Below are 11,383 nucleotides of genomic sequence, written 5' to 3'. Positions count from 1 at the left end.
CGCCCCAGCCCATCCACGGCAGCTCTCCAACGCGAGTTTTATATGGTTTTCCATAATTTGGAGCATCCGCCCCTCATCCATCCGTCCATTTTGTTCTCCCACTCCGTTGCGGGTGTTGGGTCGTGGGTGGTCCGCCTGCTGGGGACGCGTCGGGGACGCGTCTTTGGCCTGCGGGCCTTTCCCCCTCATGCGCCCTCCAACCATTATTTGGGAGGGCTGCAATAGTTGATTATAATTGAATGAAGTGTGAAGAATCGATTACGATCATAATCTCAGCTAATTTCCAAGTTGTGGGCTGTTTTGCAGAAAAATGTTCTCTCTTTATCCATATGTTATTTATATGGGTGTGAATGGCTTCAAACACAGATCGTGATATACTTTGAGAATCGTGCACGAGGTGGGACCGTGCACGCCGCCGGGAAAACCCGTACAGTGGAGGGGGCAGTGCCACACAATTTTCAATTATCGGCAAACAACCTGCCCTTATCAAGAATTATGCGGGAGAAGGCAAAATTGTACAGGTTGGAGGCACAATAACTGATAAGCTACTCCAAAACGTTTCAATGTACAGCTCAGGCCGTCTTTATTACAACCAGGGAATGAAACCAGCGGAGTCATGTCGGAACTCCGCGGCTATTACTTAGTCACCGCACCTTGTAGATTACATAAGATTACATAAGCCCTGGGTATATATACCCGTCAAGGTAAACTATGTACTTCTGATCGAATACAAGCATCTCACTGCCTCTGAACAGGTATCCTATTGTTTCCGTGATTGATTGACACGCCAAAACGATCAACAGTTATAAGCCCAATTTGCCTTGAAGCTCGATCTCTATATCAGCTTTCCGATTGATCTTAATATAGACCGTTGCTCCGCCAAAGCATCGTCTTCCGCCCGCTTCCGCGTCCCTCGACGACATCCCGAGAGACTCCATTCCTACCTACGTCTAGGAACTGTCCTATTATAGCGACATTTTCACAATGTCTTCTTCTACCAATTCCAATTATACGGTCACTATCCAGAACCCGTTGAAGGATATCACCAACTGGATCGACTGGTACGAAGAGATCAAGAACTACGCCCAACGCATCAAAGTTTGGGACTACGTCAACCCAACCTTCGTCGAAAGCCCTGCCTCAGAAGGAAAGGAAGCAGTAAAGCAACCTGTCCATAAGGATCCTGCTCTTCCTCCTAGTCCATCTAGAAATGAGACGAACCCTGACATACAATGGCTCTGGAAAACCTTCGAATACGAGAAAAGAGCATACGATCTGTAAGAGTCTCACTGTCGGGAATCTCCAATCGTGAGGCAAACATTGAATTGTTGCTATGAAGGAGGAATCTATCTAAGGTGTGCGAGGCGTTTATCTGTTCTGGTGTTTACAGAGCAAACGGGCCACAGGGCCACAAGGCATCCAGGTCTGCGGACCTCTGATCCATCACAGGTACATTTGGTGGAGTGTGCGCATATACATGCCTAGGTTACGCTCGATCCTCGCCTTTGGTGTTCCTATAACCGCTGCGCTTATTCTCGGAGGCTCCTTCAACTACTACCTGCAAACGGATAAGAGAGCCATGTCTAGTACCGTCGACAAGTCGTGGGTCGAGGGCCCGGTCCCACTTGTGCATACACCCATATATGAGACCAAAAAGGTACGCCATTTATCTTCACCCGCTTATTCAACCTGATTACCCCCCTGGCGAGCGTGAAGCAAGCCGCTAACTTTTCCCAGAACAACACCTTCACTACCGGCGCCTCCCATATGGCCTTGATGCACAATGCCGTCTTCCGCGGCTTTAATAGCATCTACAACCAAGCCCTTTCCGTGCCCGCCGCCCAGCACGCCAACTTCATCGGCTACGCCAGCGCGTGGACGAAGCTCGTCATCTCGCACGCCGAGGCCGAGGAACGCGACCTCTTCCCGCACGTCGAGGCCGAAATGAAGAAGCCCGGCTATTTCGACGACACCCTTGGCGAGCACGAGGCCTTCGTCTCCGGCGTCCAGACGATGTCCGACTACCTGCACGCCTCCGCGCAGGAGCCGGCGTCGTTCAAGCCGCAGACTCTCCGCGACAAGATGGACGCGTTCCTTGAGCCGTTTCAGTCGCATTTTCACTCGGAGATCAAGACCATCGCAGCGCTGGCGGCCGGGCCGGAGCCGACGGAAAAGGCGGCGAAGGCGTTCGAGGACTGGGGGAGGACGAGTATAACGAATGCGGGGTACACGGATGTATTTGTGTTTTTGCTGCTGCATATGGATCGAGAGTTTGAGGACGGTTTGTGGATGAATTGGCCACCAATTCCCGGTCTAGTGAAGATGGGGTTGGCGAATGTGTTTATGCTGAGGCATCCCGGGTGGTGGCAGTTTGCGTCGTCGGATACGGCGGGCAACGTGAAGCCGATGAAGATGTGGGCTTAGGGTGGTATGAGAAGTGGGAAGGCGGTGAAGGGGAGAGCGGTTGAGATGCTTGTAGGTCTTGGTTTCCTTGTGCTTTAAGGAGTTGGAGAATAGATATCGCATCCCTGCGAAGGATCGAAGTTGAAGTAGAGGGTGAATTCAGTTTGATGCCTTATGGCGCGGGGGCGTACCATAAGGTGGTCCATTTGGTGCAGTGGTTAACTCTGAGAAATCCCTCTCTTCTGTTTCCCCAAGCCCGGCCATGCACATTTGCTCCGATATTCTCGCCCACCGGTCTGATGGCGGCGCGAGGCCCGCAGATTTCTGCCATATTCCTTTTCCAGTCGAAGAGGAGGTCGACGACTCCTCTATCTGTATTATGCCTAATTCCGCTATTGAGGGATCGGTCCGCGGCGAACTCTAGCAGGCTATGTTCCGAATCGTCTCCATTTGTGACAGTCTTGGGCTTTGCCCAGTCTGTGTGTTGTGGCCTTGCGGCCTAAGGCAGAAGGGATGGGTAGACCGTTTGTCCACAGATGTAAATAGCAGATCGCAGTGAGAGAGATCTTCTCCTTCTCTCTTTAGCAATTCAACAGCGTTACCAGCTTACCAAATCCTTTGTGGTTTGGGCCCTTGACACTGAGCGGCCAATTGGCGGAGCTCTAGTTCTTGTCTACGCGTAGCTAAGTCTTGCTCCCTTTCTACGGCTACGCGCTGGAGGCGCGGTAGAGAGTTTTCACTAGAAGGTTAATATAATCGAAACATGTTTAAAGTACGTTATAAATACCTTATTGGCCTATTGCTAGTTCCGACCGACTCAGACCTCCTAGCTCTTAAAGCCGGAGATCTTGATCCTCGTCGACTTGGAGTCCGTACGTAACCAGACGACGACGCAAGTGTAAGGATCTCATCGTCGTTATGGTCCAATGACGGTTCAACTCTACGTCTTTTGAGTTGAATACGCTCTGAATATGTTTAGAACCTGTTTGGTACAGAGCCACTACTATGTAACTCACTGTCTTTGCGCATTTGCTCCTCATATCGGGCTTGAAGCGTTGTATTCCGTTGGACGTGGGTCATATTATGGTCTTCCCGTATACGATACTGGTCGAGATCTCGCTTATCCCTAGTCTGGGCACTAAACGCATTTATAGTAAGTATAGAACATGTTCCGGTCGCGTATTCTTACTGTTTAATAGCGATAAGCAGGTCTTGTCGCTTGCCTGGCGCGTATGATTTGTTTGCGGCTTGCTCAACGGCATTTGTATGCTTTAGGACACTGTCGAACACGTTCGGATCCATATCGGAACAAGCTCTGTTTAGACCTGCTGCGATAACCGGGTGTCGTTTATGACGTACCCATTGCTGGATCTCAACACGTTCGTGCTCTAATACGTTTAGAACCTGTTCGAAACTCGTTTACAGTTTATTCGGAACGTACCTGTAATCAAATCGCAGAGCTGATAATACTCATCCCGTGTCTTACACGTAAGTAAAGACCGCAGGCGGCTACGGAGCGTTAAGCCTGCCTCGTCTTCCCGGATAAGCTTCTCAATACTGCGAAAGAAGTGGACACGGCAAAATATGACCGTCCGGCGCGCGTGCCAGTCCCAAGAGCGGCGCTGGGGGTCAACGGTTTTAAGATACCTTCCGAACCCTTTCCGAACGCGTTAGGATTAAGTTTATAGGATATAGAATTGAATTCCATACCTTTCATCTGTTTTGGACACATATCCATTACTACCGCAGAAAAGGAATTTACGGCGGTTTCATGGACGTGCTTCCATTTCACAGGCGTTTCCGCTACTTTCGAAGCGGTACTGAAGAATCGCTCAAAGGCCAACTGATAGCCTTGGACGGAATCCATATTCGTTAGGATGCGACCCCAAGTAATGACTAATAGTATTAGGAACGTGTTCGGAATACGTTAGGAACGTAATAAGACATACTTTTTCCGTGTGATGGGATGAGATTTGCGAAAATGATCTCATTGATGTCCTTTTGTCGAATCCGTTTGAAAGACATATCAACTTCGAAGGAATCTTGTTGAAATAGAAGCTTGACCTGCTGCTGGAAGAAACAAATAATCATGATATCGTTGCCGTCGTCAAAAATCTCTTGGATGTATGCCTATTACGTTAGTAGCCGGTTCCGAACATGTTATAAGTATATTACATACAGTTTCTGGAATCGAATATCGAATGATGTATTCCCTTCTCAAACACTACACCTTGGAAATGGGTTCCGTGAGGATTTAGAAGTAGTCTCTCCTTACGAATCAGGGCTGAAATCCGGTCCATATTACCAAAGCTCTGATGGACTTCTGCTAAAGAAGCCTTATTATACTGTAGGCAGAAGTCTCGGAGCGCCTCACTTTGCATAAATTTCGCTATACGGTATTAGACCATGTTCAGAACGTGTTAGGAATACGTTTACCAAGAGTTAACTTCGCGTCCCTTGTCCGTTTGATCAGTCTAATAACCTCGTCACACAGCTTGGTTGGGGCTTTTGACGGTGGCGGTGGTGGATGAGTATGAGTACCATAAGATGTAAAAAGCATATATGGTACTGCTACAAGGTCCTCAGGCATAAAGACAACAAATCTGACGTTGCAGCCTATCGATTCGAGCCTACCTTGCCCCTGGTAGTGATCTACATCTATAGAACGCGTTAGAAACGTATTATAAACACGTTCGAAATAGGGTCTTACTGCATGTAGGTCTCCGGGTTTGGTTTCCTTCAATGACACCGCATTCTTCTGACGGATGATCTTGCGCCTGTCCCTCGTTAACTAACTCACAGAGATGATCAATATTATAACGCCCGTCGGTTGCGATCGCTTTAAAAAAGTGTTTAGAACGCGTTTCTGGAGTCGAGTTCGAGCATCTAAAATATGGATTGTAGATACCAGCAACATCCTAAATGAATTAGTCTTTTTAAGATACATAGATATATTATAGGATATTAAGATACCAGGTAATGGCTAAGCTGAAATAAAAGCTTGCAGCTATCGCCTTGATTTGTACAAGCTGTCTTCGCATTGAATTTCTTCTGCGCGGCAAGATAGAGACTTAATCAAGTTAGTATTAGGTTCAGAACATGTTAAGAGGTTGTTCCTAACGTATTCGAGTATCTTTTCCTTAGGTCTGGCTCTGTGAGGTCAATTCCCGTACGCGATCCTCGAATCTGCTCCCAAAGCTCTTCAGACGTGGTTGTATGGTGTAGGTTCCGTAACGTGTTCGAAACGTATTCGCAAACCTTTACACCAGTACACTGGAGGTGACTCTTCATCCCGAACGTATTTCCAAGAAAGGGAATCCTTGTCCGGTTAGCAGGATACCGAATCCTATGGCCGTATTGAATCTATTTATAAAGTACATTTAGTATTTAATAGTATATAACTATTAGGAATTCGTTAAGCTTACTGTCCATTTCCCTGCCTGCTCTTCCCCTTGGAGATTTATACAGTATGTATAGCCATCTGGATGTGTTTGAGGATAGTCTGGAAGTACTGTAGTATACTCTAAGAAAAGCGTAGTAAGTGGTGGCCTTGAATTCCTCGCCAGCATAGTCAGGGCTTGAGGGACATCCTAACATGTTCATAAGCATACAGGAACATGATCTAAACGTGTTTCGAATTACATTGTCTCCTTGGTCTTCCGCTGTATTGGCTATGCGTATTTCGTCGTTTAGCAGGTCGAGGATCTGTTCATCGTCGACTCCAGGGTCTGGAGTCGACATCGTACCAGATTCCGAGCCGTCTATAATGTATTAGTATGCGAATACGTTCTGAACGTGTATGGAACATGTTACCCATGCGGTAGCAAGTTGCCGATGTCGAAAAACAACAAACAGAAGTTGGCAGTAGAGTCGAAAAGGTGATCTAAGCTTTATATTTCTAAGGTGAGCTTTAAGGGGAGTTCCTTAAAATTCCCTATGTCTGCCGAGGTTTACCCAACATCAGGTGAGCTGTACGCTCGTCTACGTACCCTGACATTCAGCCAGGTTTACTACGTATTAGCCCTCTAGCTACTGCCTAACTCTCTACCCATCCATGTCTAAGAAAACCACTGACGTAATGTGGCGCTAGGCAGAAACGTCTCTCCCAGACTCCCCACGTAGCTTTCTTAGGGCGCTTGCTGTAGCGTCTAGGTTCGGATTTGCCACACGTCCGTGTATAAATATGTCAGTAATACAAGTAACAAAAGCTCGGGATTTATCTATCGTCTCTATAATTCTGCTTCCCAAATAACGAGTTTCGGCAAAGAAAATGGAACCTCATTTGGAGGACCTTTCTTCACAACTTCCTAAAAATATGACCAAGAAAGAGTACAAAGTATTTCACAGGCAGTACATGCAAGATGTGAAAAAGAAAATAATTCAGGCTAAACGAAATGGAACTCTTGATGGCCTTGGGTGCAAGGTTACAGACGTGGTTATCCGTCCTAGTACTGTCAATATGGCGACTATGAAGGGAACTGATAAAGAGAAAGCGGACAGAGTTGAAGAACTCTACCACAATACTGGCCGGTAAGATAAACCCGCTAATATTGATTTAAACCGCTAACTCCCGTAGCTTCCTCGATCCGACGATACAATACCCACCAGGGTTACTCGATCTCGTTAGAAAAGATTTTGCGCTAAATGCACGAGGAATATACTATCACCAGTTTTATAAACCAATGTTTGTAAAATCTAGTCGCAGTATATGGATACCTACTCTAGAAGACCTTAATTGGAACGACCCTCGGGAGGCCGATCGCAGGCGACGTGCGAGGAGATTTGCAGAGCATAATAGAAACAATGAGTTGTGGAAAAAGAGTGAATACCCATGGGATGCAGATGCTTGGTCTGATGTATTCGGTCAGATTAGGGATGATCCATATCTGACGATGTAATTCTGCCCTCTTTACTGCAAAAATAGCGCTAACAGTTTCTTCTAGGGACAAGCATGGGTATCACACTTTCAAAAAGAAAACCGATGCTATTCGGTGCACCTTAACCGGCGAATCGAAGATAATCCACCGGATACCAGATATAACATTTGGTCTGGCCACATTCTCAGATCATCAATCTCCAGCATTCGTTGAGCAGCTACACCAAGACACGTTAGAGAGGGTGTTATTGCACCCAAAGTGTGGACTATTGGCCGATCCACATTGGGGCCGAACTCAGCTGGCATTTCCTTTTGCAGTCTACGAGGCCAAAGGCTGGGATGGAGATTGCCGTACCGCGCGCCGACAGGCTTGTCTGGCCGCAGCCACGTATCTCGATCTACTGGACAACCTAGCGCGTACCCCTGGCCCAAAGGAGAACTACGAGAAAAGGGTGTACCAAACCTCTACTAGCCACAAGTACCAAGTGTTCGCTTTGACTTCATTTGGTGCTCATTGGCATGTATTAGTCGGATACCGGCGACCACGAGTAGACAACTCTACTACTTGTGGAACTGACTGGTGGTATCAAGAACCCAACGAGTTCGCTGGCAGGGAAGATATGAGCGATACGGTCTATGTACGTCCCTCATGTTCTGTATCATATTGGAATCAGAAACTAACCCTTAAACTCCAGGTCTTCCAGCGAATATGGAGCGGCCGTATCGTTACGGAAATGAAAGCCTGGGAGCTACTATCGATAGTAGACCAAATACACAATTGGGCTATATCAGAGCACAGGGCCTTCGTGCTTGGCCATCTGAAGTCATGGCAAAAGTTCTGCGAAGAGAATTTTCTTTTGGACTGGAGCTCAATGTATAACATTGGTAGAAAGTGGGAGCGAGTCTTGAGCCACGATGTGGATTTGCCACTCCCCTCCTGGACCAAAGATTCGCGAAAAAAAGAGCTTGGAAAATTGCAAGTCAGAGCCAAAGTGGCCTTAGCTAATGCTCAAAGAAAAGAAGAGCGGCGGCGCAAAGGGGAGATACTCGTTTCTTCTGATTTAAAAGAGGGAGAGAGTGTCTTTTACTGCGAGAAAGGAAACTGTTGGTCCCAGATGGAGGTCGGCCTTGGAAAGGAGATAGGCTCGTTCGGCGCGTTACTCGATAATTGGCAGATCGCTCACGGCTTTGATGGTAAAAAGTTAGGTGTAATGAGGGAGAACGAACTTCTTGAGGGTCTAGTTTGGGAAGGGGATTCTGATCCGGTATATTCTGATCAAAGTGCTGTTGGTAGCGCTTTGAGTGGTGTACGGAGATGTCTTGAAATTGATGAACAGCGTCGTGGGAAAACCAGGCGAGATTTTGAAGATTTTGAAGATGATTCAGGACTGGATGGTAGAAACGGGCAGGGAGCATCGAAAAGACGAAGGATACAGGACGGCCTGAACAGTGCCTCAACAGGATGAGTATATATAGCGGAGTATGGTGTTTGGTGTTCCAATCGAAGGGTCTTCTAAATTTTACATTTCCAGCTATTTCGTCCAAATTTCAGCAGCAAATCAAGCTACAGAGTAAAATATATCATAGACCCAAACCACGAAGGACTTGGTAAGCTGGTAACGCTGATGAATTGCTGAAGAGAAAAGAAAAAGATCTCTCGTACTACGATCTACTATTTACATCTGTGTATAAACGGTCTACCTACTGTACTATGGTTAATTGCACCTTTGGTAAGGCGCAATTTATTTGTATGTGTAACAGTGTAAGGGTCTCACTGTAGGGAGTCTCCAATCGTGAGGCAAATATTGAATTGTTGCTATGAAGGAGGAATCTACAGTACTAAGTGAGGATTCACCCTCTGTATAGGGCTGTTCCCGATTGGCGGATTTCCCGATTTTGCGGATACGATATCGGCACGGATACGATATCGTTAACCTTTCAGGTTTACGGATACGATTCGCCGATTTATATCGGCAGCTTTCTATTCTACCGATATTTTATCCGTTAAATTTTGTCAATATCGGCGAAATCGGTGAATCGGTAAACTACTTCATTAGGACTAGCTTCAATCTGATTTCTATAAAGATTTTTGGATAACTTGGCTGCTGGAATTCTAGGGCTTTGCATAGGGATCATTTATCAACATTAACATCCGCATTGTTTTACCCTTCATCGAATATCTCCGGATACCTAATATATCTCTTGCCGCATTGAATAATCGTTCTACTGACACCTCTAACGATGGAATTGGTAGATACTCTCTTGCTGCTGCTGCCATTTGAGGCAGTTCATCCTTGTATACTCGCCACCAGTTACAAAGCCAATTCGGATCTGTAGTATTAATATTGCTAACTCGAGGACTGTCAAAGTACCGATTAATATCGGACAGAAGGGGAACCGCTTGAGGCTGTAGCCGTTGGAGTATTCGGGATTCTACCGTCTTGATTTCCGATGCCGACTGCTGTAATACCGTTCTAGGCGATTCGCGGTTCCGAAGTGGATATTTCTAATGAAGACTGTTACGGACAGCTCTTAATATTAGATTCCCAGCCTCTTTATCCTCTAATTTATTAATAATAATAATAATAAGAATCAATTTAACGTACTATCTGGATCCCTTTCGGGTCTACGAGCACGATATTCTATCTGGTCTGCCGCGGGCAAAAGTTTCCCCGTAGCCCTGAGGCTGCGGGTACATAAAATCCCGCCTCCTCCCTTTAGTAGACTATCTGAAACGTTTATTATCTATCCGTAAGAGTCGGTGTTTCCGCCTACGCGGAGAGCTTATTCTGGCACGTCGTGGAGGAACTGGAACGGTTTCTAGTCCTCTATTACCTCCTCCTTAACTTCCTTAGCTACCCGGTATTACTCTAGGCCTCCCGTATCGATTAGCCACCTTGCTACGTGGCGTACCTTGTCCCTATTATGCAATATCCTCTTAAAGTCCGTTGTTCCAGCTCGTTAGAGGAGCTCGATCCTCTGGTCGGTCCGCTGCGGGCAAAATACAAGGAGATAGTAGAGAGACTATCGGGGGGCACCGTACTCATACGCTAGGTGGATTCTAGGGATACTAATTTTTGCGAGCCATCCTTTAACTCTAACTACCTTAGTCCGTAGTACTATAAGCGCCGAGGCCTCGTATTTCTAAAGGCCGTCGTACCGGTTAAGGCACTAGGTTTCCTACGGGTCCTTCTATATCCTTACTCTCCTTCCTAGTCTAGCCGCTTCGGCTTACTATCTCTCCCTCTATTTCGCTCGATACTCGTCCTAGATTATCCGGTACGGGCCTTTTCGCTATTATATCTAATATCCTCTAATTAGTTCGGGCCGGGGGAATAGAAGTCTATTATACTAGGTCCGAAGCGTACTTATCGCGGGTTCAGGTTTAGACCGGATACGGCGGGGTCGGCCTCGAGTTCGTCTCGGGGGAGCAGAAGTAGTATCCTAGACTTACGTTAGGGCTCCCTTAATCTGGGTAGTGATCTTGTAGGTGTTCGTCGATGCTACTCTTTGGGCGGCCCGTTCTTAGACGTAGAGTTCGATTGGGGGAACGTCCGCCTCTCTCTTAAGCGCGGCGATTGGTGTCCGTTTGTAAGCCCCTAGGATCTTTCGTAGACACTTGTTCTGAACCTTGGCTAGGTCCTTCATTTTGCCTTCAGAGATTGGCTTACCCTGCTAATAGACTCCCCAAATAGGGGCGCCGTATGTCATAATAGGCCGTGCAACCGCTATGTAGAGCAGCCTCGATTTCCGGACGGATAGTCCCTATACCGATGAAGTTACCCTCGCTAGGGAGTCGAAGGCCTTAAGTCCCCTCTATATTACCCGGAGGATATAGTCCTTCTATAAGAGGGAAGGGTCGAGCTAAACTCCTAGTACCCGGAGGGATATAACTAATTTAGCTTAATGTCCCTATATTTAGATCGTAGACCGGAGATTAGCGGAAATATTACGTTTCTTGGTAAAGTAGATAATCTGGTACTTATCCGGGGTAAATTTAGCCCCGAACCGTGACGCCTATTCTAGGTAAGTATCGTAGGCCGCAGTTAGTCGTTGGCAGTTAGCTACTACCGTATCTCCCTAGGTAACCAGTGTAGTATTATT

At 46.8% G+C, this 11,383-nt stretch overlaps 5 protein-coding genes across 5 annotated transcripts; 2 read left to right on the top strand and 3 right to left on the bottom strand.

The window, feature by feature from the left end:
• Positions 1-1,579: 1,579 nt before the first annotated feature.
• P152DRAFT_406137 (uncharacterized protein) lies at positions 1,580-2,424 on the top strand (the record flags this gene model as incomplete). The annotated part of the gene is made up of 2 exons (XM_033676857.1): positions 1,580-1,657; positions 1,738-2,424. The coding sequence occupies 2 exons, from the start codon at positions 1,580-1,582 to the stop codon at positions 2,422-2,424; spliced, it is 765 nt and encodes a 254-aa protein (XP_033529722.1).
• Positions 2,425-2,957: 533 nt separating this feature from the next.
• P152DRAFT_256677 (uncharacterized protein) lies at positions 2,958-4,713 on the bottom strand. Its single transcript, XM_033674750.1, has 7 exons — positions 4,583-4,713; positions 4,353-4,533; positions 4,114-4,299; positions 3,845-4,060; positions 3,593-3,791; positions 3,420-3,541; positions 2,958-3,368 (listed from the first exon to the last, which is right to left on the bottom strand). The coding sequence occupies exons 2-7, from the start codon at positions 4,492-4,494 to the stop codon at positions 3,181-3,183; spliced, it is 1,053 nt and encodes a 350-aa protein (XP_033529721.1). The 5' UTR covers positions 4,495-4,533; positions 4,583-4,713; the 3' UTR covers positions 2,958-3,180.
• Positions 4,407-6,250, bottom strand: P152DRAFT_256707 (uncharacterized protein). The gene is made up of 9 exons (XM_033674752.1): positions 6,046-6,250; positions 5,829-5,993; positions 5,525-5,766; positions 5,377-5,473; positions 5,114-5,321; positions 5,038-5,061; positions 4,840-4,974; positions 4,583-4,792; positions 4,407-4,533 (listed from the first exon to the last, which is right to left on the bottom strand). Exons 1-9 carry the CDS (start codon positions 6,142-6,144, stop codon positions 4,511-4,513), a joined length of 1,203 nt encoding a protein of 400 aa, XP_033529720.1. The 5' UTR covers positions 6,145-6,250; the 3' UTR covers positions 4,407-4,510.
• Positions 6,251-6,980: 730 nt separating this feature from the next.
• On the top strand, positions 6,981-8,118 carry P152DRAFT_371413 (uncharacterized protein; the record flags this gene model as incomplete). The annotated part of the gene is made up of 3 exons (XM_033675519.1): positions 6,981-7,297; positions 7,347-7,917; positions 7,975-8,118. Coding segments are annotated over 3 exons (1,032 nt in total), but the record flags the coding sequence as incomplete, so codon positions are not given.
• A 1,088-nt stretch (positions 8,119-9,206) lies between these two features.
• P152DRAFT_256660 (uncharacterized protein) lies at positions 9,207-9,840 on the bottom strand. Its single transcript, XM_033674749.1, has one exon. It carries the CDS (start codon positions 9,555-9,557, stop codon positions 9,393-9,395), a length of 165 nt encoding a protein of 54 aa, XP_033529718.1. The 5' UTR covers positions 9,558-9,840; the 3' UTR covers positions 9,207-9,392.
• Positions 9,841-11,383: the final 1,543 nt, after the last annotated feature.

The sequence above is a fragment of the Eremomyces bilateralis genome (genome assembly GCF_010015585.1).
Source record: "Eremomyces bilateralis CBS 781.70 unplaced genomic scaffold P152scaffold_43, whole genome shotgun sequence".
Classification (NCBI taxonomy): Eukaryota; Fungi; Ascomycota; class Dothideomycetes; order Eremomycetales; family Eremomycetaceae; genus Eremomyces; species Eremomyces bilateralis.
The sequence above is the reverse complement of the archived record's forward strand: the minus strand, read 5'-3'. Positions and strand labels throughout refer to the sequence as shown.